General features: G+C 33.6%; 1 protein-coding gene across 1 annotated transcript in view; it reads left to right on the top strand.

The window, feature by feature from the left end:
* Window positions 1-23460, top strand: part of LOC107554362 (sodium channel protein type 2 subunit alpha-like) — a 29755-nt gene extending 6295 nt beyond the window's left edge. Inside the window, exons 2-3 of the mRNA XM_016236851.1 lie at window positions 14633-14940; window positions 23320-23460. Coding sequence (XP_016092337.1) covers window positions 14674-14940; window positions 23320-23460 — 408 coding nt within the window. The 5' untranslated portion in view covers window positions 14633-14673. The remainder of the gene's footprint in view (window positions 1-14632; window positions 14941-23319) is intronic.
* The last annotated feature ends 1835 nt before the right edge of the window (window positions 23461-25295 follow it).

The following is a 25295-nucleotide window of genomic DNA, read 5'->3' on the forward strand; positions in this document are numbered from 1 at the left end:
AAAAAAAAAAACTTAATTGTCTTACAAAATCACTTATATTTTGTATATAATAATGTATTAATTTATGGCAATATTTGTTGTACTATTATCTTGGTTTAATTAAAAAATATTAATTGTATTACAGAATCACTCAAATTGTGGCAGTAATCATTTCAAATTAATAATTTATCAAATTATTATGCTAAAATATGTTAAATCAGCTTGATCAGAAGCTACAGTAAAATTATTTCCATATTCTAGTTAATAATTGCAAATTAATAATTTATTAACTACTACAATATTTGTTAAATTAACTTGGTTTAAGCAAACATATTCATTGTATTACAGAGTTTTTATTTAATTTCCTTTATTTATTTTTATTAATTCTTTTTGTGTAAAATAATAAAAAATAAATAACAGAGATCTTGGAATTTATATTTTCAAACTCTTGCTAATAAAACTCAAAAATGGTCCCCAGACATTTATATCTATATTGCATTCCCTTCAATTAATTCCTGACTTTTATTCCTTAAAAACCTGCAGAAACAGGTGTTTGTGTTTGTCTGTACACATGCATGCGTGTCGCTAGGACGAGTCTGTTTGCATGGTGAGTCATTAAAAGCCAAAGCATTCATTTAGCATGTTTTCAAAGCACCATTGTTTACTAATTGTTCTTAGAAACCTATTCCATCGCACCGATCACGTCAGGTCTTTCAGACAATCAAATAAACCAGACAGGTGGAGGCACATATGATGTTCATCCCAACCAATGAGAATAATTACAGCTTCTTATTCACGGCAAGCAGAAAGCGACATGCCGTTGAAGCCGAAGCTCAAACAAGATTAATCTAAGTGGGTCGCGGTGGTCCGACGCTCTCCGTTAGCGAGGAAATCAATGCAAAAATTATTAAACTGATCAGGATTGTGCCATTTCAGGATGCAGCTGTGAAAAGTGGGATTGATGGTCAGGACGTTTTTTATTACGCGACACGCGCTGGCCTCCTTTCCTTTAGTACTACGGTAAGAATATCCAACATTAATATGATTCCATCTGACTGATAATGTGATTTTTGCCAGTGAAATAGTTAGTAAACGACAAATAAACTTGGTGAATTGTCTCAAAAGCCCCATTTTTCTTTCGCCTCTAGAGCCAGAGGAGATCGCACGGGCCATTACAGTGATTCACAGGCCTTCATTTAATGAAGACAATAACAAATAGGCTCACAAGTGAGTTGTATTTTTCTTTATCACGTTACAGGAAGATCATAATGCACTCAGGAGCGGGAGAATAGAGTAGCAGCAGCACTCGGAAACTGAACCGAGGACGCGTGGCTGTGAAGGTTTATCCGCAAATGAAGCTTCTGTCGTCGTTTACGCGCGCTCAAGTTGGTCCAAACCCAACTAACTTATAATACCTAGAATGCTCGAAAACACAACAAACACCATAAAAGTTGGCCATTTTGGGGTGTTTCCTAACACTGCGTTGCTTGAAGAGAATTGGAATATTTGGAAGAATTACATATATAATATATACATATATAATTTTATATTGTCACATAATCCTCCAGAAATCATTCTGATATAGCGATTTGCTGCTCTATTATTATCAATTATTATTGGTGCTTGATTATTAATAATGGTTCTTATTATTTGTTATTGATGTTGAAAACAGCTGTTTTGAAAACTGTTTTATATATATATGTATATATTTGTCTTTACTACCATTTTTTGATCAACTTTAATGCATCCTTGCTAAATAAAAATATTGATTTAGTTTCCCCCCTCACAACATTTTCAACTATGTTTTCAACATTGATAATAATAATAAATCAGCATATTATACTGATTTCTGAAGATCATGTGACACTGAAGACTGGAGGAATGATGCTGAAAATACAGCTGCGAATCACAGAAATATATTACATTTTAACAGATATTCACTAAGGAGAAAGCTATTTTAAATTGTAATAATATTTCAGAATTTTTCTGTTTTTGTTGTATTTTTTGTAAAAAAAATGCAGTTTTGGTGAGAAGAAAAGACTACAAATCTTACTAACCCCAAACTGATGGGACTCAGGGAAGTTAAATGGCTTGTGAACACCATTTTATGCAATGTATGGACCTGCTATTGTGAATAACTGTCGGCAGAGGAGAGGCAGACAAGGTAAAACTGCAAAACCATGTGCCACAAACAGAAGAACCCAGAAGTAGTCTACTGTGACCTCTTTGGAGTGAAATTGAAATGTGTGCCAGTGCAATGAGACACTTAATGAGAGTAAGAATGAGTGAGCGGATCTTGAAGGAGAACCGCGTGAGAACAGCAGCGGATGCAGCAGCTCTGTTCAGAGATGAAGCACACGCCTTTTATTTGGATATAGCAAATGTCAGTATTGCAATATTGATCATTTTGTTGGCTTGACATGCTAACAGTGTGCCAATAACATGCTAGAACCGTGCAAAATGCTATGTTAGAAACATGCAAGTTAAAGTTAAAAATGCTTGCAATGTGCTAAAACATGCCGTAAACATCCTAAATGCATGCTAAAACATGCTAGCAATGTGTTGAAACATGCTAGGGAAGAGTTAAAATATTGTAGAAACATGTTAGCAATGAAATTAAAACATGCTAACAACGTGTTAGAAACATGCCTAAACATGTTAAAACAATAGCGGCGCGTTAACACATGCTAACAACATGTTAAAACATGTTAGAAACATCCTTAAACATGTTAGCAACATGCTAAAACGTGTTGGAAACGTTAAAAATTATGAAATATTTGATCAGGCAAACAACATGCTAGAAAAATGCTAAAAACATCCTAAAATGCTTTTAAAACTAAACTTCCAACATCTTTAAGCTTCAAACCAACCTAGTCAAGTATGCATGCTAAAACATGCTAGAAATATTTTTTCTTTTTTATTGCATTTAGGGGGAAAAAAACAACTTGTCATGGATTTATTGCATTTTGGGAATATGAAATATTTGATCAGGCAAACAACATGCTAGAAAAATGCTAAAAACATCCTAAAATGCTTTTAAAACTAAACTTCCAACATCTTTAAGCTTCAAACCAACCTAGTCAAGTATGCATGCTAAAACATGCTAGAAATATTTTTTCTTTTTTATTGCATTTTGGGGGGGAAAAAAGACCGTGTCATGGATTTATTGCATTTTGGGGGGGAAAAAATTAAATTTTATTATAAATCTTTGAAAATCAAAATCTGGATTAGAATTTTTAGTGTTATTATAACCTAAAGATGCTATGTGAAAGTTTGAAACAGAAAATAGTGATTTTCATCTTGCCACTTTCTTGGTAAAGAAAACACATTTTTACTCAAATTAATCAAAATTGATAACGTTTTGGAACCAAACTCTTCACATGCTAGTAGAGAGTTAAAGCCATTAAGAAATACCTTCTATTAATATTTCATTGCTCCAGGGCAAATAAGCGCCGTCTGTAAGTGAAAGAAAAAAAAGAGAAAGAAATTGCCCAACATGTCCATTTTATTCCAGCCAAAGTCACATTTGAGCTTCTAAGCTCACGAGCAGGAACTTCCCATGAGGACCTGAAGGCAGCAAGCGAGTGAAGAATGACAGCTGACACCACAGCAAGTGTCTTTAGCAACGGCGTGATTGTTTTTTAGCTGTTGCAGCCTTCCCGCGTTTGTCTCTGTGTTTAGCTGCGGTCTAACGGGGTCTCTAATAATATTGTGAGTTTGTGTTGTCAACTCTAGCGGTATGGGAATGCGGCGTGTGTGTGAGAGACATGCTAAAACAACAGTCTGACCCGCGGCCAGCCCATGAGCTCGAGCACTGTCTGTCCTACTTTGAAAGTGACAGCTGACCCATGGACAGCTGACGGTGGGCAGAAAGAACGCCGCTCATGTCTGAGGCAGGTATACAGCTGTAGAGCTGGAGCAAAGCAAGGCAAACCCTTCTGCTGGGAGTTTGCTTAAGCAAGAGTTAATTAGCTTTGCATAGGGTGACCATACGTCCTCTTTTTCACAGACATGTCCTCTTTACGGACCTAAAAAAATGCATCCGGCCGGGATTTCTGACCTACTTGACAATTTGTCAAATTGCTGATTGGTTTCTTGATCTGATTTGCGTCTTAAGGTTGTGACCGTCTCACGATAGCAACTCAGTTCTAGCCCAAAAGCTCCTGGATACGTCTGCAATCAAGCACAGTTACTCTGACGTGACACGGCTCCGACCCTGAAGATTTCGTTCGTACCTCAAGTAGGAGCAGAAACGGCTGTCAGAGATGATGACAGGCTACACCCACGTCTCAGTCGCCCGCTTCTCGCTAACAGCCAGCCTTTCAATGCTAATCAGTGTATTAATCACTAATTGCTTCCCCACGCACGCAGACCGCTGTTCCCCTGGAAGGTGAGGCTTTGATTGACAGCAGGTTCAGTGGGCCGCTGCAATCCTCTCGCAGTTAGCATGCTAGCAACATGCTAATGATGAGGAGAGCGTGGCGCGCTGAAATCAATACGCCCACTGAAATCAGCCTCAAGTGACTCCTGCGCTCCGGCAGGCATCTCTGAGGATGAGTTCTGGTGCAAAAAAAAAATATATATATGTGTACATATATAAATATATGTAGGTAAATAATATGTTTAATATTGTTAATGTTAGATATAAATATCTAGATAATCAACATAAAGTTATTTATATATATATATATATATATATTTTTTTTTTTTTTCAAGATTCATGTTTTTTTTCAAGACAGTAAAGACATTTCTAACGTTACAAAAGATTTCTATTTCAAATAAATGCTGTTCTTTTGAGCTTTCTATTCATCTGTGAATCCTGAAAAATAAAATGCATCACAGTTTCCACAAAAATATTGTGGAGCACAACATTGATAATAATCAGAAATGTTTCTTGAGCATCAAATCAGCATATTATTATGATTTCTGAAGATCATGTGACACTGAAGACTGGAGTAATGATGCTGAAAATACAGCTGCGCATCACAGAAATACATTACAGTTTAACAGAGATTCACATAGACAACAGCTGTTTTACATCATAATAATATTTCACATTTTTACTGTATTTTTGGTCAAATAAATGCAGTATTCGGTGAGCATAACAGACTTCTTTCCCAACATTAACAAATCTTACCAGCCACAAGCTTTTGAATTGTACTTTATGTATTGAATGTCATCAAAAGACAAAAAAAATAGAGATATTTCATTTTAGCTAGTGAACATGAATGCCAGAGAAAGCAGGGTTTCTGCATATGCATGATTCAGTGAAACCCTGATTTGTAATGATAATACCGCTCTTACAGTGGGGATGGAGTCATGTCGTTGTCCTGTTGTCGTTTGTCTAATTCTAATCTCAGCACATAGGATTTATTACTCCTGAAACAACGAGCGTGGTTGACATTACTAACATTCACCGTGTTAATTAAGGACACGAGGCTCTGAGGAATTGAGTGGCCGTCATCTTCATAATCCTGCTGGGATTGAATAATTCAGTCATAAATTGCTGATAGTAAAGATCTGCTCATTGATCCGGAGTGACCTTGTTTCTGTTTGCAGTGATGGTTTAATCAGTCCATCCTCTCTTAAACCACCCGGAGACGTCCTGAGATGATGCTGTGTGAGTCTTGACAAATAATGAACTGCAGACAGTATAACAATGTGCAATGCATTTAGTTAAAAGACTAACATTAGATATTAACGCAGTGTTCAGGGTTGTCTGGGTCACATTTTCTGTAACCTGTTATTGTTTTGTCACTGTGAGTTGCTTTGGATAAAAGCATCTGGCAAACTCATAAATGTAAATGCATTCAGATTCATATTTTTGGAATGAAATATTCACTGAATCAGTGAAAGAATCATTGAATCAGTGAAAGAATAATTGAATCGGTGAAAGAATCATTGAATCAGAGATTCATAATGTCTGTAGCAGTGTTAGTTTAGTATTATTTACAATATTATAGTTTTTATAAATATTTGGAATTAGCTTCTATTTTTATATTTTCAGTTTTCATTTTAATTGTAGTTAAATTTTAGTAATTTTGTTATGTATATATATATATATATATATATACTATTAGTACTACTACTACTACTACTAATAATATTAAAATATATTTTAAATAACCTAAATATCACTTAAAATATTTTTGATATATTAAAATGTAAAATATTATTTAAATATATAAAATATATTTATAAAATAAAAATAGATTACAAATATATATATATATATATATATACACAGTAATATATTACATATTTTAAGTAATATATTACTATGTGTATAAATATTTGTAATGTGTTTTTATTTAATATTTATATATTTATATGATTTTTTATATTTCTAAAATATATTTTATATATTTATAAATAATAAACTATTAAATCTAAACATCACTAAGTATTTGTTTTTATTTCTAGTCAGTCATTTTTTCTCTTCGATTTAAACTTAATTTAGTTGCCAAAGCAGCATTTCTAATTTTTTATTTAGCTTTCATTTAATATTTCACATTTTTATTTTTAATTCAGCTTTATTTCAATTAACAAAAAAGCTTTTAAATAGTTTTTAATTTAAATTAACGCTAATAACCCTGGTCTGCAGTGTAAACTGAATGAATGGCTGGCCCGTAAATACACTGATTCTTGCTGCTGATTTAGTTTAGTTGGTTATGAATGTTCTCATGAATGTCTGTCATCAGATCAGCGATGCAGAAAGCGCTGCGTGACCCGAAGGATTCATACGCCGTGTGCAAGTCAATCAGGGTTCACATGCATGAATATGTGGGCCAGAGACATTCAGATATACATACAGTGTCTTACTTATTGCTCTGGACGCTCACAGGACATTTCCTCATATATATGCAGATCGTTACAGTCCAATCTGGTTTTATGGGAGCCAGTCTCCGGGTATCTATTTAGAGACGCTTTATGAAAATGGAAACAGTCAGAGAAATGGAAATAGTCATGTCTGGACGATATCAATAATCAACCGGATCGAGTGCAAAGAGCTCACAGTATGTTATACTGTATTATACTTTCACTGAAAAAAAAAATGGTGTAGGGTTTGCTTGAAACAATATTCACTCAGAAATTACTAGAAAATTTCACATATAATTACAGAAATAATTTGGCGTAGAAAGACTTTAATTTAATTTAATTTAATTTAATTTAATTTAATTTAATTTAATTTAATTTAAAAAATAAAATTCTACCATAATGTTTTTCTAAACCTGAATTAAAGTGAAAAGATGAGGACTCTGCCAAACTCCAAAAAAATCATTAAAATTCAACATAAGAGTAAGGAGAAAAAAAAGTTAACTAGTTTTTAGTTTTAGTTTTAGTTAACTATAATAACCTTGCTGTTAAATGCACTGTATTTTATACTGTTGAGTGCGGAGCGTGTGAAATATCAGCGTTAAATGAATTCATATTCTCAAGCATGAGACACGGCGTGTTGTTGGCCGTGGCGTCTCGCGCTTCTCTTGGGCACGTGCTCGCTCTTTCGCCGGCGGCTGACATCCTCGTTCTTGTTTGCGTCTGCGGCTCACGAGGGAGCGTTGATGATGAAGTGAAGTGACGTGACATACAAGCACACACTAACAAACACACACTCACTCACACACTAACACACACACACACACACGCACAGACACACACGCACTCACACACACACACACACACACACACACACTCTCACACACGCACTCACACACTTCGCTTCAGATACATCACAAAGACACGTTTCTCAAAACTTTTAACACATTTCACCTGTTTGCACACACGTTCCAATTTACTCAGTGTTTTCTGCAGAACTCTACACAAAAACGCCATCATTTTGCACAGGTTTAACCATGTTCTCACTCCGAAAACACAAACACACAATATAATGAACTCAAGCATCAAAAACTGAACTCAAACAGCACACATTTATCCATGTGTGAACATTCAGCAGCAAAACTGATGAGACACAGCTCAGACTCTCGGGATGATATGCACAGGAGCACAGCTGATTATGAGTTTTGGAAAATTAATCCTGGTAGTGGGAAACAAAGATGAATAGGAGGGGAAAATAAAAACGAAGGGGATGAGCTCAAAGGTCATTAGTTCCTGATGAAATACAAAGCACTATAGCTGCGCATGTTCTTCTGCATGGACTGACCATGAGCTCATCTACAGGGTTTCAACACTACTTACACAATACACACACAATATAATTACAGTACATAGCAGCAGTACTGCAGATGAGAGAACTTTCATTATTCTATGTACAGTAAATACTGTAGTACATGCTGTACACCCTCAAACTCATTACTGTTGAATTGCCAAGTATGTACTTAGAGACGGCTGTCCAGGGGAGGCAGAGAAGTCTTTTGTCAGAAGACAGAAACTGCTATAACAAATAATGATACTACCAATACTGTAATGCAATTTGGCAGAGGATGCTGAATGAATGAATTTATTTATTCATTTACAGTAACTGACAGTATATTCCAATGTGTGTTTACTGTATATTCTGTTGTTTGGTTTTTGAACTTTTCTGTTCTGTGTAATGCTTTTCATCTACTGTAAGATCTCTTTACAGTAGTGTAATGAAAGTAAACTTTTCTTACAGTTTAATGCTGAATTTGACTGTATCTGCACGCTTATATTGATGTCGTATACTGTAACAGACATTGACTAGCAAAAGGATTCCTGTTTCCCAAAAGCAGGTTTTTGTTACAGTGTTTTGAGTTGATCTCACTAGTGTTGTCTAGACAGTGAAGTAGTGTGTATCTGACAGCTTTGTGTGTCGTCTGAGGCTAAAGTTTGAGTCTGACAAAACAGAACATGTTTTTGACTAAACTATTTGATTTTGAGCTGGACGTTTGCACAGATTGTGATTGTGGAGATTGTGTTTATAGTTGTGAGAAAATGGTGAATTGTTTCATGAATTGTGTGTTAGCAATCGAGAAAAACTGTAATATTATGGCAAAGGTGTTTGCTTTTGAGATGTGTTTGTGATATTTTGAATGCAAATGTGCTTCATTTTGCAAGAGATGTGAGGCATTTCGCATTTTCTGTGTGCAATTCTTGGATATGTGTGTAAAGTTTTGAAAATATGTGTAAGCAGAGTGCCTCGAAGCTCTTTCAGAAAGGCTATTTGGAAAACAAACATGTGATACTTGTCTGGAGCTGACGTTCGCGCATGAAGCATTGGTATTGATCCCTAAACATACTATAGGGGACTTTACCCATTTGTACAGAAAACAGTAATGGCGGACTGCAGCTTCTCTGCTAATAGGGCAGAGAGCGTCACAAATGGGCGGGACGTTTGGTGAAAATCTGGAACTGCTCGCTTGGAGAGACTGTTTATGGTTTATTTCATATTATAAAAAAGTGAGTGGTTGTATTTTTAACATTACAGGCGGGTTGTTTTCACACACTGCAGCCACACAACTGTGTTCAAACAGCTTATAAAAGTGATTTTTGCATATGATTTATGCATATGAATCAAAAAATGTAATCACGTTGTCCTCGTAATCTTGAATGATAGTCAAGATTTGTATTGCAAATTTGCCATGCAACTTAATGCATATGAACACATTCATACATTTATGAACATAGTAGTGAGTTGCATCACTAAATAAATTAATAAATGTAAATATATCACTGAATGGAGGTAGGAGGCTGATGGTGATGATGTACTTGATGCACTTTTGGTAATATTTTGAATTTGATTTGATTTTCTGTTTTTCCTTTAATTTTAGTTCAAGTTTTAGTAATTTTGTTTTGTGTGGTTTTGATATTTTTATTAGTTTTAGGGTTTTTTTAATGTTAGCCTATATAGTATATATTAATTTGTATTTATAATGATTAGTTTCAGCTATTCATCTTAAACTGGATGAAAATAATAAATGTTGCTGCATTAGTTGAAATCTAGCTAACAAAATATATATTGTGTGTTGGAGTGTTCCAGACGCTACACAGTTAAGTACTGAGTGATATTAATTAACTACATGCACTTACTGTAGGGTTAGGGTTTGGTTTAGGGTTACTGCATGTAATTATGCATAATTTATTATTGTTATTATAATAGAAAGTACATGTAAAATGTATAACAAAAAAAAGGCAAGCGACACAGAATTAAACATGAAATTTTAAAGAGGAAAGGCTGCAATTAAATTGAATATAATAGTAATAATAGTATTAGAAAATAATAAAATAGTATTTTTTTTGTAAAACACTTCAATAATCTAAAATGCATTATTATTATTATTTAATTATTATTATTATTAATTCATTTTTACAGTGCATATATGCACAATTCCTGTTTGGCTATTAAAACTAAACTACATTATAGAGGAAAAGCTTTAATAAAATTAATAAATAAACTAAAAAAACGGAATATATATTATTCATATTACTATAATAATATTAGTAATATGTTACTAATAATATATCTCTCAATTAAATAATGTACATAGTGATATTCACTTATTATTTTGACATTATTTACATATTCACTTATTATTGAAAGTATTATATCAGAACAGAAAAATGATTTCTGTCATTTAAGCATGAAGCTTTTATATGCAGTGTATATGTAATTGTATATAATTTATTAATAATACAAATATTATTCATAATTAATAATTTTATACTATTATCTATTAATAATATGTGACCCTGGACCACAAAACCAGTTTTAAGTGTCTATTTTTCAAACTCTTAACTGAATAAATAATCTTTCCAGTGATGTATGGTTTGTTATGATAGAACAATATTTGGCCGAGATAAATGCGAAAAGATGCAAAAAAATCTAAATATTGAGAAAATCATCTTTAAAGTTGTTCAAATGAAGTTCTTAGCAATGCATATTACTAATCAAACATTAAGTTTTGATATGTTTACGCTAGGACATTTACAAAATATCTTGATGGAACATGATCTTTACTTAATATCCCAATGATTTTTGGCATAAAAGAGAAATGTATAATTGTGACCCATACAATGTATTTTTGGCTATTGCTACAAATATCCCTGTTTTTGTGCTGCAGGCTCACATATCAATGGTAACATACTGATTGTATGCACATACTTTACATACATATTTTTTTTTATATTCCATTCACGTTTTATCATAATATCAGTAAAGAAATGAAATGTCTAATGCATGATTAATACTGGGCTGGACTGAAGCGCAGCAGCTTGCTCTGAAGGATGTGTGTGGGTGCAGATGCTGCAGGCTTCGCTCGCTCTCAAAGGAGAAACCGCAGTCAGAAACACTGCTGCGAGGCCACAAAACAATTCCAGCGCGGTGGGTTTTGTTCAGTTCTGCTGGACACAATGTGGCTCCACGGCCTTCCGGGCGGCGCTCCTCAAATGGTATGGAAATAAAGAGTGGGATTGTGCTGAGGAAAGACGGGAGCGCTTGCCAAAATCTGCTTAACCCCTCGTTCCCAGGAGTGCTAGAACACTGAACGAGTCTGTTTGTTATATTAGAGTTAAGAAAGAGAATATTACTGGTGTTTGTCCGTTTAAGACCCACTGCTATGTTCAGTATCTCTGTGTACAAATATCTTAAATATTCTTAAATCAAGATACATTTACTTCAGAAGCAAAATGACTTAAGATATTGAAAAATTTTGATTTAACATTTTGCTTAGAACAAGAATAAAGACGTGCAAATTGGGTCAGACAATCTGCGTAATTTAAAGGGAAAACTAAATTATTTTTCTGACCCCACTGACAGACATTTTTGTTCTTGTTTTAAGCATAAAGTCACTTAATTTTAATGCATTTTTTATTTTTATTTTTTAGAAAATAAGATATGAATATGTTATGTTATGTTGCCTCTTAAATAGTTGTATCTTGATTTAAGAATATTTAGATATTTGTCCTGGAAAACAAGACAAAAATACTGAGAAATAACATCATTTTTGCAAGTCTTAAAAAAAAAAAATATATATATATACATATATTTTTTTTCTTCTTCTTAATTTTTTTGTTAATTGAAATGGTAACACTTTAAAAAATGTTCCCATTAATGATGAAAGCTCAAATAACATTAACTAAAAATGAGCTAAACAGATTTAATAATAATAATAATAATAATATATATATATATATTATTAATAATGTTAGTTTATGTTAGCTCAGGTGTAATAAATAATCAAACAATTAATCAATTTCTGATTTTAACAATGTATTAGTAAATGTTGAAATTAACATTAAATATGATTAAAAATTAAAAATGCCTTAGTAATATTTTAATTGTTAACTAATGTTAACCATTAGAACTGGAACTAATGTTAATAACAAGTGTAAAAAAAATAAAATAAGTAAAAAATAAATAGTAGCATTGGATGAAAAATTGGAAATATTGTCTTAGCTGAAATATAAGTTAAAGTTAAAATACTAAAATTACTAACTAAAAAAAAATAAATAAATAAAAATAAAATAATTTAAACCTAAATAGTAATATAAAAAAATTAAATAAATAATAAAAATGATGAAAACACGTTTGACAAAATTACTGAAAATTAAACTTGAATTAAAAATTCAAATCTAAAGATAAAATCCAATTCAAAATATTACTAAAAATGACTAATAAATACTAAAATGGCACTGCTAACCACGCAGATACTATAGTACTGTGGTATAGCAAAATCTCTACCATCTGAGACGTTTCTACCATCGACTGGCCCATAATCATCATCTCCTAACTCTAATGTCCATGAGCGCTGAATGTTTAGACTAAACATCTGGCTGAGGTTTGAAGGAGCCACTTGTTGAGATGGTGAGCCGTTGTTTGAGCTCAGCTATGGCTGGGATTTCAGAGGTTCAGTGCAGATGTTCCCATTGTGCCGAGAGATTTGTGGCAGATGAGAAATGATCTCTCGTCCAGTCATTCAGTGGAACGGAGGAACAGATGGTCCGATCTGTGTTAAGAGCACAGCTCGGCTCTGGAGCCGGTCTGATGTGGATAATAGTATCTTCTGAGTTACAGACACGCAGCAGCATCAGTCGCACTCGTGTCGTCAGAGAGAGTGTCCTGTTTGTTCGCGTCCAATTGAGCGAAACGATGGCACTACAGACCAGCTGCTGTAATGAGTCTGAATGAGAGACACGTGGATCAAAACATAAAGATCAAACACAGGACACGGTTCTGGGGGCTTCATGAAGATAATTACGAGCAGTGAAGTTCATGGAGTTTGCAAAGCAACTCTATTGTTTCTCATAGGCAACAATGGAGAGCAACTGGTCTTTTGATTCACAAAGGTTTCTTAAGAATAAAATGATTTCTTTTAATTCTTTCATTACCAGCTATTTTCTTCTTATTTTCTAACGTAAGAATAAAGTTAAGAATATTTTGGAATCCAAAAACATTTTTTAGAATATTCAGGGTTTTTTTCTTAGAATTGTTCCAAAAACTTGAGAAGAATTGAAAGAAATATCTTAAAAATCATTGTAAATAACCTCTTAAAGTTACCACAAACTTTCTTTTAATTAATTTCTTTTCGTGATGTTTTGCAAAGATGTTTTTCCTGAGAAATAAACCAATATAACTTCCTCTAGATAATATATATATATATATATATATATAATCTATACAATGTCTCAAACTCAGATTTGCCAATATACCAAAGTCTGCAATGAAAATTCATATTTCATATACTACTGGTCAAAAGTTTAGAATAATAAAGTTAATTAAATTAATACATAATAAATGTATTGTTTTTGAAAAAAGTCTCTTCTGCTCACCAAGGCTGCATTTATTTGTAATATTGTGAAATATTATTACCATTTAAAATAACTGTTTTCTATTTTAATATATTTAAAAATGTAATTTATTTCTGTGATACAATGCTGAATTTTCGGCAGCCATTACTCAAGTCTTCAGTCTTCAGATATTTACTCTTGGAGCCATATTTAAACCCAAATATCTCTGGAGTTGAATCATATAGGGCCTTCAAAATGAGAATGCTTAAAGAAAAAAATATTAAGAACCAACTTGTAAAAGGATGCTAGGATATATTTAATACTTATTGAATTATAGCCATGCAAACTTTGGAAAAAAACTCGAAAAGTGTTTTCCCCCCCATTTTTGAACTGTCACCATTGGCAAATACTGCAACAAAGATTGCTAAAGTTAACAGATTTTACTAATAAACCTACCAATTTCTGTGTAAAACTAAAATTATTATGCTGCCATCTTTCTAAAGTTATTTTCCTGCCCCTGTAATTTGGCAACAAATGTCAGGTGAAAATGTCATATCTATTCTTGGAGCCACATTGAGATTCCAATATCTCTGGTCTTGACTTATATAGGGCCTTAAAAATTAAGATGCTAAAAGAAATGTTTGTTAAAAACAAACATCTAAATGGATATTAGGATATATTTAATACTTCTTGAGTTATAGCCATGCACACTTTGGAAAAAAAACTCAAAAAGTGTTTTTTCTCCATTTTTGAACAGTCACCATTGGCAAATACTGCAACAAAGATTACTAGAGTTAAGAGATTTTACTAACAGACCTACCAATCTCTGTGTAAAAGTATAATATGATGGGAGAAAAAGAAGAAATATCTGAGATAAAGCTGATATTTCGATGAAATTGAGAATGCAATCTGAACGCAATAATACAGTATGTTCCTCTCTCCTCACCAGCTGTGAAGTAACCACTTAGACAGGAGGCTCAGGATGAGAAGATGGCAGCCATACTGTTTCCACCGGGTCCTGACAGTCTACACCGGTTCACTCGTGAGTCCCTGGCTGGAATCGAGCAGCGGATCGCCGAGGAGGAGGCCCGCAATGCCAAGAAGTACCAGGAGGACCTGGGCGACGTGGAGCTGCTCAAGTCCCGCGCCGACCTGGAGGCCGGAAAGCAGCTCCCGCGCATCTTTGGAGACATTCCTCCTGGACTGGTGGGCGTGCCTCTGGAGGACATCGATCCGTTTTACTTCCAGAACAAGAGGGTGAGTGATCGGCTCCACAGCAGACCATATAGTCTGAACATGCTTTATGGATTACTGCTGAGATGAGGATAAAGATTCACCAAATTGCCTTTAGACAAGCTTTACAGAAAATCATGATGTTAATGTTTATAATATCCTAATATCTTCACTATGTGCATAAGATATATTATATATCCAACTTTATATAACATAGAGTTGTGCAATAATATAGCTACTTTTTGTGATGATACAAACAATCAAGCAGCTAAGATTTGCTATGTTGTATATATGGCTATGTGAGTGTATATGTGTGACCTTATATATACCTATACCTTATATGTGACCCTGGAGCACAAAAGCAGTCATAAGCAGCACAGGTATATTTATAGCAATAGCCAACAATACATTGTACGGGTCAAAATGATCAATTTTTCTTTTTAATGCCAAAAATCATTAGGATATTAAGTAAAGATATTTTGTAAATTTCCTACCGTAAATATATCAAAACTTAATGTTTGATTAGTAATATGCATTGCTAAGAACTTCATCTGAACAACTTTAAAGATGATTTTCTCAATATTTAGATTTTTTTGCACCCTCAGATTCCAGATTTTCAAATAGTCGTATCTCAGCCAAATATTGTCCTATCTTAGCTTTCAGATGATGCATAAATCTCAATTTAAGAAAATGGACCCTTATGACTGGTCTTGTGGTCCAGGGTCACATATAAACTTTCTATAAAGAGCTGAGCAACAATATATTTACATTTTGCCACAATATAAACACACAGTTAAGATTTGTTATATAGTATATATATCGCTTGACATAAACGCACTTAGATTTATGATATAAACTATCAAGCAGACAAGATTTGCTATATAGTATATACCACTTTACATAAATATGTATATACTATGTGTATATTCAACTTTATATAAAGAGCTAAGTGATAATATTTTTGCGACAAGATAAACAATCAAGCAGTTGAGATTTGTTACATCTAGTATACATAAAGTATATATCGCTTTACGTGAATAAAAATATGTGAAAAAATTAGTATATACTATATATCGAACTTTATATATAAAGCTGTGCGATAACATAGTCATATTTTGTGACAATATAAAAAATCACGCACTTGAGATTTGCTACATAATGTATATCGCTGTATTGCAAGTGAGTGCATTTATGCGAATAACTGAATGCATACTGCAAATCAAGTTGGCTACACTGACTTAAAAATATATATATACAACTTTATATAAAGAACTGGCTTATAATGTAATTACATTTTGCAACAATATAAACAATCGTGCAGCAGAGATTTGCTATATAGTATATCGCATGTATGTGTAAAAGTTGTATATCAAACTTTTAATATATTGCCAGGCAATAATATAGTTACATTTTACGACAGAATAAACAATCACGCAGCCATTATTAGCTATATAATATGTATTGCTTTACGTGAGTGTAATGCATGTATTTGGCTACGGTTGGATAGTTGTAAAATTCATTATGAATTATTTTAGCCACATTTAAGTCAGTATCTTTACTGAAATGAAACCTGTGTCATACAGTAAGTGTTTCTCATGTGAAATTCAGCAGAAGCCTGATTTAAAGTTTGCAGTTAGCTTATTTTTAAACAATGCAACGCTCTAATAAGCATACATTTGCATAGAACACGCATATTGTCATGCATAGAACACGCATATTGTCATGCATAGAACACGCATATTGGGCACAATATTACATTTTCAAATGACTGAAAACATTTTGGATTCATCTTCAATTAATTTGGTCACTGAGCTTGTCACGATGCATTTGCCATCGCAAACGATGCTGCTTTAGGCAAAAATGAGAAGTGTTGGGGAGTAACTAGTTACATGTAACGGCGTTACGTAATTTAATTACAAAATAAATGTAACTGTAATCAGTTACAGTTACTAAGAAAAAATGCGTAATTAAATTACAGTTACTTATGAAAATGTTACCGATTACAAAGGGGATTACATTTGAATATTTACACACATCCACATACAGATTTAATTGATTTCTTTCCCAAATTGCACTGATTACTCTGAGACATACGGCCCTATAATTTCCGCGATGCGGAAAACACAGACTGGTTCGTAGAATCCAGTCATAAAAACGATAGCCTAACGTGGACGGAATATGTCACATTTTGGACGAATAAATCAAAAGTAGGTTAGTAAACTTGAATCAAAACGCGACATGGACTAGTGTCTGTGAATATTAAGCCGCAAAAAGACAATATATGAATCCTGCAGGTTCTGTGTGTCTGTGGAAATCAGGCGCGGATGGGCCATCGGGAGAACCGGGACAATTCCCGGTGGCCTGGCAGCCGATTTGGCCCGCTATTTTAATATTATTATTGTATAGTTGCCTGCCGAATGTACTAAAGCGATTATTTCCGAATTCACCATTCGATGATTAAATCTCTAATAAATCATGAATGGGTTAGTCGTGACTGGCAATGCTTCAGCTCGGTTTGGATCAGATCAGAGTAATCAATGCGAGAGAGAGAATGGAGAGGACTGTGGAAGCACACAGGTGGAGCAGAGAAGCAACGCTACTGTTCAGGGTTTCAAGAGCAGGTCAGTTTCATCTGTAAATATGCTATTGTAGTTTTATCTTTGTTTACTTGGTTAAGCAGCAGCAGCCCATTGCTCATCAGTCATCTCTCAAAATACTGTATACTAAAGGACATCATTATTATCTACTGTAATGTTACAGTAGTCATTTAGCAGACAAATAATCATATTTTGTAATAGGTTTAGGGGGAGCTAGGGCAGACAACAACACAACCCTTACGAAAATTAACAATGATTTTACTATAAATCCAAAGACAATGGTTACTATTGTTAAACCAATGGTAACCACAAATTAACCATGGTTTTTGCTACACTAACCATAGTTTAACCATGTTAAAGTAGTACAAATAAATACAAATGGTAATCCACTTGCCAAAAACCCCCCCAAAAAAACATGGTTACTAAAAGCATGGTTCATTTTTGTAAGGGAAAAACATGACTCGTGGTCAGTATTAGGATTTTTCTATAAAGATGTACTAATTTTGACATGTAGGCAATTTAGAAAGTATAGTTTTGTTAAAGCTTGAGTATTAAAGTCATGTGAGAGATAGATATCAGGGCAAAATAAAGAGACTGAAAAGAAAAATGGAAGTGAAGGTGCAGTTCAGGAGAGAACTTTTAATTATTTCGCATGTCCCCAACCTAAGGATTTAATCCTTTTTTATCTGAGGTCCAAACAAAAAATAGGGTTGTCCATGTTTCAGAATCTGTTGTGGGTGTATGAGTGTGAGATTTCCCGGCCTGAAATGTTTTTCCCAGTCAGCCCCTCGTGGAAATGAATGGCGCAGACACGCCGTTTCATTTACTGAAGCTCGCGGTGTTTTCAGCCTCTGCCGCCTCAATATATGAGTACATGAACACATAAACATAATCTCTAGAACTGCTCTGAGTCACTTCATGAGCATCTGACTTATTTTGAGAAAACTATCATCATATCAAATACAAAGAGACAGCAATGTTTCAGGAGTTTAGTACACAGAATAGGACACATGCATATTAGATAACCGTATTTGAGTTGATGTACTGTATATGCTTTTATTTATTATTATTTTTAACTAACTATTTTTTTCCAAACCGTTGTTAGATGCAGTGTTTCCTGTAGTTATGCAAAGATTTGGGTTTCAAAAGCAGTCACAGTAAACTATTTCTTATGATTTTAAATCTGCATTGAGCTTCAGATCAATCTCAAAGTAAAAGGCGGCACTAAAGTCTGATTTTGTGGTGGATGTGTTCAAATCTGATCATCTTAATTCAAGTACAGCACTACTGTAAGGTTAACCCTGCATGGTGTAAATGTTTGAAAATGAAATTTAGAAAAGTAATCAAAAGTAATCAGTTACATTACTTTAATAAAGTAATTGAAAACGTTACACTATTACATTTTAAATAGAGTAATCTCTAACCTATTACATTTCCAAAGTAACCTTCCCAACACTGAAAATGAGGCAGCGTGAGGTGCTTTTAGAAACATATTTTTGTGTTTTTCAGTGGTTTACCTGTACATTTTGACCTGCATATTCACAGACGTTTGAGATCAGAAACATCCCAGTTCTCTACCTTGGTCCGAAGGGTTTAAATATGAGCAAAAAACCAGAAGCAAACAATGAGCGTCAGTAAAGGGCAGCGGATGTGTTTGCGCTGCAGGAATACAGACAGATGAATAGCATGAGTCAGTGAGCCGCTGTTAATGCCACCGCTGCTGCGCTGGCTTTCACAAGCACACACATCTCCATTTCTATGGATTTCAGCGAAAAGTTTGACTCGAAACTCTTTAAATGCCATTTTCGGTGAGGCTTTTTCTGTTTAGGCTTTTCTAAGCCGGTGGCTAATGCTAAGAAAGATGAATTGACACTTAACAGGACTCCTTCTATTAAAGGCCTCGCCCTTTGATATTTTTGCAAGCCGACACTCATTTTCAGAAAATGAAATATTATGTCTTAAACCCTGTTTGGACTGGATTAGTTTAGCATCCTTACATAACAGCCACATCCAGACAATAAACACTTCTATCAAGGAAATCGCAGGCGTCAGTAATTTAATAATGTTCATAATTATAAACTAATCTGGGCTCACAACATTGCTGGTTTGACTTTAGCGTATCATGGACTGGCCTGGTGAAAAATGATCGCTATGTTTCCACGTGGCTCTCACACTTCTCTGGTTTGTGTGCTTGTTGACACCGTCGAGCTCTGTGAGTGATAAAGCACATTCAGAAGAAGAGAAGCGTTCCACTGGAGTTCATTCACTCAGTATAAAACTGCTGTCATTTACTCACTACAGTATAGTGTACTCAGGAAAAAAGGTACAAAAGCTGTCACTGGGACGGTATCTTTTCTAAAGGTGCACTTTTGTGTCTTATTTGTGACCCTGGAGCACAAAACCAGCCATAAGGGTCCATTTTTCGAAATTGAGATTTATACATCATCTGAAAGATGAATAAATATGCTTTCCATTGATGTATGGTTTGTTAGGATAGCACAATATTTGAAAATCTGGAATCTGAGGGTGCAAAAAAATCTAAATATTGAGAAAATCATCTTTAAAGTTGTTCAAATGAAGTTCTTAGCAATGCATATTACTAATCAAACATTAAGTTTTGATATATTTACGGAAAGAAATTTATAAAATATCTTCATGGAACATGATCTTTACTTAATATCCGAATGATTTTTGGCATAAAAGAGAAATGTATAATTGTGACCCATACAATGTATTGTTGGCTATTGCTACAAATATCCCCCAGCGACTTAACACTGCTTTTGTGCTGCAGGCTCACATTTAGCTCTAAAGCGAAGTACATATTTGTGCCTAAATGGTGCATAATAGCTTTTGCAAAGGACAGCTTTTGTACCTTTTTTTCTGAGAGTGTATGATGTTACAAAACACCAAAGGGGTTTTGATATAAATATGAATTAACACATACATATCTGTAAAATAAATAAAAAATGAAAGAATAAATGTAAAAAAATAAATACAGAAAATAATCAATAGTAATACAAAAATTTACTTAGGACTAAATTTTATTACAAGTCATTTTTCCTGTAATTCTTTTCTAATTGCTAGATTTATTTATTGATCATTTCTGCAGGTTTGGTGCTCCATATCACAACTGAAACAAATTCAATTTCAACTGGAAAGCAGCTCTAAATGATCGAGTTAAGTGTTGATTCAACTCAGTTGAAGGCTGCAAAGTTGATTCATTTGGAAGTTAGTTTCAGTTTCAGCTAAAGACGACAATAGTGTCATTCAGAGCAATTCAGTTCAATGTTGATTCAGTTCAGTTCAATAAGATTGTTAATGTTGTAAAAATTATCAAGCGGGAAACAAAATCAAATTTCAATTGATCAGAAGTGACATTTATAATGTAACAAAATATTTCTGTTTCAAATAAATGCTTTCAAATGCATCAAATTATTTCAAATGTAGCAAATGAATTAGAATGAAGGATCATTGCTGAAAATGTAGGTTTGGTCACAGGAATAAATTACGTTTTAACAGATATTCACATAGAAAACAGCTATTTTAAATGATAATAATATTTCATAATTTATTATTAATAATGTATACATAATGATTTTATTTGTTTGTTTGAAATCACATTTTTATTATATATTGTTGTAATGTTCATCAGTCATGAATCAAATTCGATTTTGCCTGTAAAGCAGCTCTACAGACGATAATTTAGTTATATAAATATCAGTCGTCTTTTAAACCACTAGTGCACTATATTACAAGTCTTCTGAATTCATATGATAGCTTTGAGCTCGTTCTCTTCAAACCTCGCTTTTAGCATTAGGCCTCAAATCTCATTCGAAGCTTGGCAAGTCTACTGGATAACTGGCTTTGTGTTTTGAGCACAGATGATGACAGACGTTTCATTTCTGACTGAACTATTGGTGGTGGATGTGTTGTGCATGTACTTACTTCTGAGCGTTTGGCTTGGATTTCCCTCTGCCCTCTCCAGATCCGCTCATGTGGACCTGCAGTTGGCAGATGATATCCCAGAGGAAATGTGAGGAAAGTGGAAACAAACACAGGCAAACTTGACCTAGATGTTACGTAAGAATAGAGAACACAAGGGTCGGAGAAAGCCAGCTATTTGCAGAGGTTACAAAGGCCAAGAGAGCGGCTCCTGCTGGAGCTGTAAAACACGCTGACCCTGATGCTGTCCGTCTGCAATTATTCTGCCATTATTTATGAGACGGGGAGCTCTGCGAGGGGGCCATGAATCCTGGGCAACCGTGAGGTGTGTTTGTGCCGCTCTCCCGCGACAGACGGGAGTCCCCCGAGAGCGCCGGTCCTCCCGCTGAGCCCATAGTAATGTATCTGCCTGTTGTTTGCACTCCGAGCATCGCGTCCTGCTTTATCATTATAATCACAGCTTGTTCCAACAATGCATTTATATGCTCTTATCACCAAAAAACAGTTTTATTCAGTATAGATGCATTCGAAGGTGTTACACTGATAATGTAACAGAAGATTTAGATTTCAAACAAGTGCTGTTTGTGAACATTCTATTCATCAAAGGATCCTGAGCAAACAAACGTAGCAGATGTATCAGATGTGTTAGAATGATTTCTGAAGGATCATGTGACATTGAAGACTGGCTGCTGGAAATTCAGCTTTGCCAATACAGGAATAAATTATATTTTAAAATATATTAAAATAGAAAAGAGTTATTTCGAATTGTAATGATATTTCATATTATTGTTATTATAATAATATTGTGATAATATGATTTTTAAATGATTATTTATTTATTTAAAATCGAACTTTTTATTATTTATTTATTTATTTATTTTTATCTATTTATTTACTCAAAATCTAATATTTTATTATTTATTGTTTTATTCTTATTTGTTGCATTATTTTATTCTAATTATTATTATTTATTTGAAACATATATTAAATAAATATTAAAAATGAGAATAAAATCGCTAAATAAACATTAAAAAACAATTTTTTTAAAATTTTATTCTAATTTTTTTGTATTATGGTATTTTATTTTAATTTTTCGAATTTATTTTTCATATAGAATTTTCTTGAATTGTTTATTTAGTATGTTAATCCATTAATTTATTTTAAATCTAATTATTATTACTTATATATTTTATTATTTGTTATTCTAAATTGTATTATTTATTGCATTTTTTTATTCTAATTATTATTATTTATTTGAAACATATATAAAATAAATATAAAAAATGAGAATAAAATCACTAAATAAAAATTTAAATTTAAATTTATTCTCAGTTTTTGTATTATGGTATTTAATTTTTCGAATGTATTTTTCATATAGAATTTTCTTTAATTATTTATTTATTATGTTAATCCATTAATTTATTTTAAATCTAATTATTATTACTTATCTATTTTATTCAAATTATATTAGATCAAAATGTAATAATTTACTATTTATGATTTTAAACAAAATTGTATTTATTTATTTAGTTAGTTAGTTATTTTATATATATATATTTTATTTATCCATCCGTCTATTTTTACACTGATTTTGATCAAATAAATGCAGTCTTTGGTGAGCAACTCATTTTCACCTTTTATGTCCTCCAGAAATGTGTTGCAAATATATATTTCCAGAAGCGGGCATCATATTGGGCATCATTTCTGAAACAGGAGCATATTGTGCATATGGTTCAATAAGCCATTTTCAGAAATTCCTCCCGCTCGTGTTTCAGAAATGTTTGAGGTTCACGTGGTGTTTGATATTAAAAGTCACTGCTGAGTTTTTGTCGCGCTAACTAACCTTTCTCTTCTTTCTCAACAGACTTTTATAGTACTGAACAAAGGGAAGGCCATCTTCCGGTTTAGTGCCACGTCTGCACTCTATATTTTTAGCCCTTTTCATCTCGTTAGAAGAGCATCAATAAGGATTTTAGTACACTCATATCCTTTCTGCTGCCGCTGAAGGTGACACGCTGAGTTCTGCACGTCTGCACTGATTGTGAATGAGCGTTTATATACCAACATTACAGGATTTCTGAGGCGTTGTTGAAATATATTTTGCATGTTTGAAGTCAAGAGCTGAAATATTCAGCAAGAAACAATAATGCATGAAGAAACTGGCTCAGAAAAACACAAATTATCTTGCTTGTCTGAGCGATGAGAATACATGGAGAGCAAATGGAGAAAGTCTACAATCAAAGCCAGAGATTTCTCTCCAGATTATTTGAGCCATTCAATCCACAATAATTATATAAATTACACTTTTTATATACATACATACATACAGTATATATATATATATTTTTATTTTATTTTATTTTATTTTATTTTATTTTATTTTATTTTATTTTACAAAATTCAGCTTTTTGCTGTTTTGCTTTCAGCTATTTGACTGAAAATAAAACTACAACCATTAAAATCAACCAAAAAAAAAAAATCTTGTTTAAAAAACTTTAACTGAAACATAAAATTTTTTTATATTAATGTAATATAACATATATATTCGTTAAAATGTTAAAACAAAATATATTTTATATATTTATTTATTTTTTCAACTATTTGCCAAAGCAACATTTCTCTTTTAGTTTAACTTGAAGAACTAAAAGAGAGAGAGAGAGAGATACATATAAAAATCCCTGACAAAAACACACAATAAAATGACTAAATCTTCAGCTAAAATTGAAATGAAAATTGAAAATCTAAAAATAAAACTAAATTGATTTGAATCCCAATGATACTAAAATAACACTGTTCCAGACTTCTGTGCAATGTGACACGATCACAGCCAATCAGAATACATTTGATGTTTAGCGTCCAGCCAATCAGATTCCACGGTGGGCGGGGCTACTCGGTGCAATGCTGCAGAATGAGAAAACAGCTGAGCAACAAATCGTCCTCACTGCATGATCACATTGCCTCTAGTTAAGACACAGTGTTACTGTATGCCAACTATCGACTCTTCTGTGAGACTTTTTAGAGAAACATCTGGTACAAAGTTGAACGCTGACAACCGTACAGCACAACAGCGATCAGCCGCTTTCTGACATTCAGAGGCTATGCCAAGAATGAGGCATGTTCAGATGGCTGTGCTTTTATCCCAGAGCACTCCTGCTAAAAATATCCGGCGGTGTTCAGAGACCGGGCTCGTGGACACTTTGCTCTTGTGCCGCTGATAAGCAGGTGAAGAGGGTTGCGCTGGAGGTGTTTCGCCGGTCGACTGCGCCTCCGCTTCACCTCACACCCAGCCGCTCGATATCAGCGTAAGTGGAGCCTCGTGTGATATAAAGCTGACACACTCCGCTGACGCACTGTCTAACGCAGGCCTGGTCAAGCCTGTGGATCAACACGGATACGAGGGACCCCCATCCTAAAATATAAATGTGACCCTGGAGCACAAAACCAGTCTTGAGGGTCGGAATTTTTCAAAATTGAGATGTATGCATCAGCTGAAAGCTGAATAAATAATCTTTCCATTGATGTATGGTTTGTTAGGATCGGACAATATTTGAAAATCTGGAATCTGAGGGTGCAAAAAAATCTAAATATTGAGAAAATCATCTTTAAAGTTGTTCAAATGAAGTTCTTAGCAATGCATATTACTAAACACAAACTAAGTTTTGATATATTTACGGTAGGAAATTTACAAAATATCCTCATGGAACATGATCTTTACTTAATATCCTAATGATTTTTGGCTTAAAAGAGAAATGTATAATTGTGAACCATACAATGTATTGTTGGCTATTGCTACAAATATCCCCCAGCGACTTAACACTGCTTTTGTGCTGCAGGGTCACA

This window comes from Sinocyclocheilus grahami, unplaced genomic scaffold (genome assembly GCF_001515645.1).
Source record: "Sinocyclocheilus grahami isolate Dianchi unplaced genomic scaffold, SAMN03320097.WGS_v1.1 scaffold499.1, whole genome shotgun sequence".
Taxonomy (NCBI): domain Eukaryota; kingdom Metazoa; phylum Chordata; class Actinopteri; order Cypriniformes; family Cyprinidae; genus Sinocyclocheilus; species Sinocyclocheilus grahami.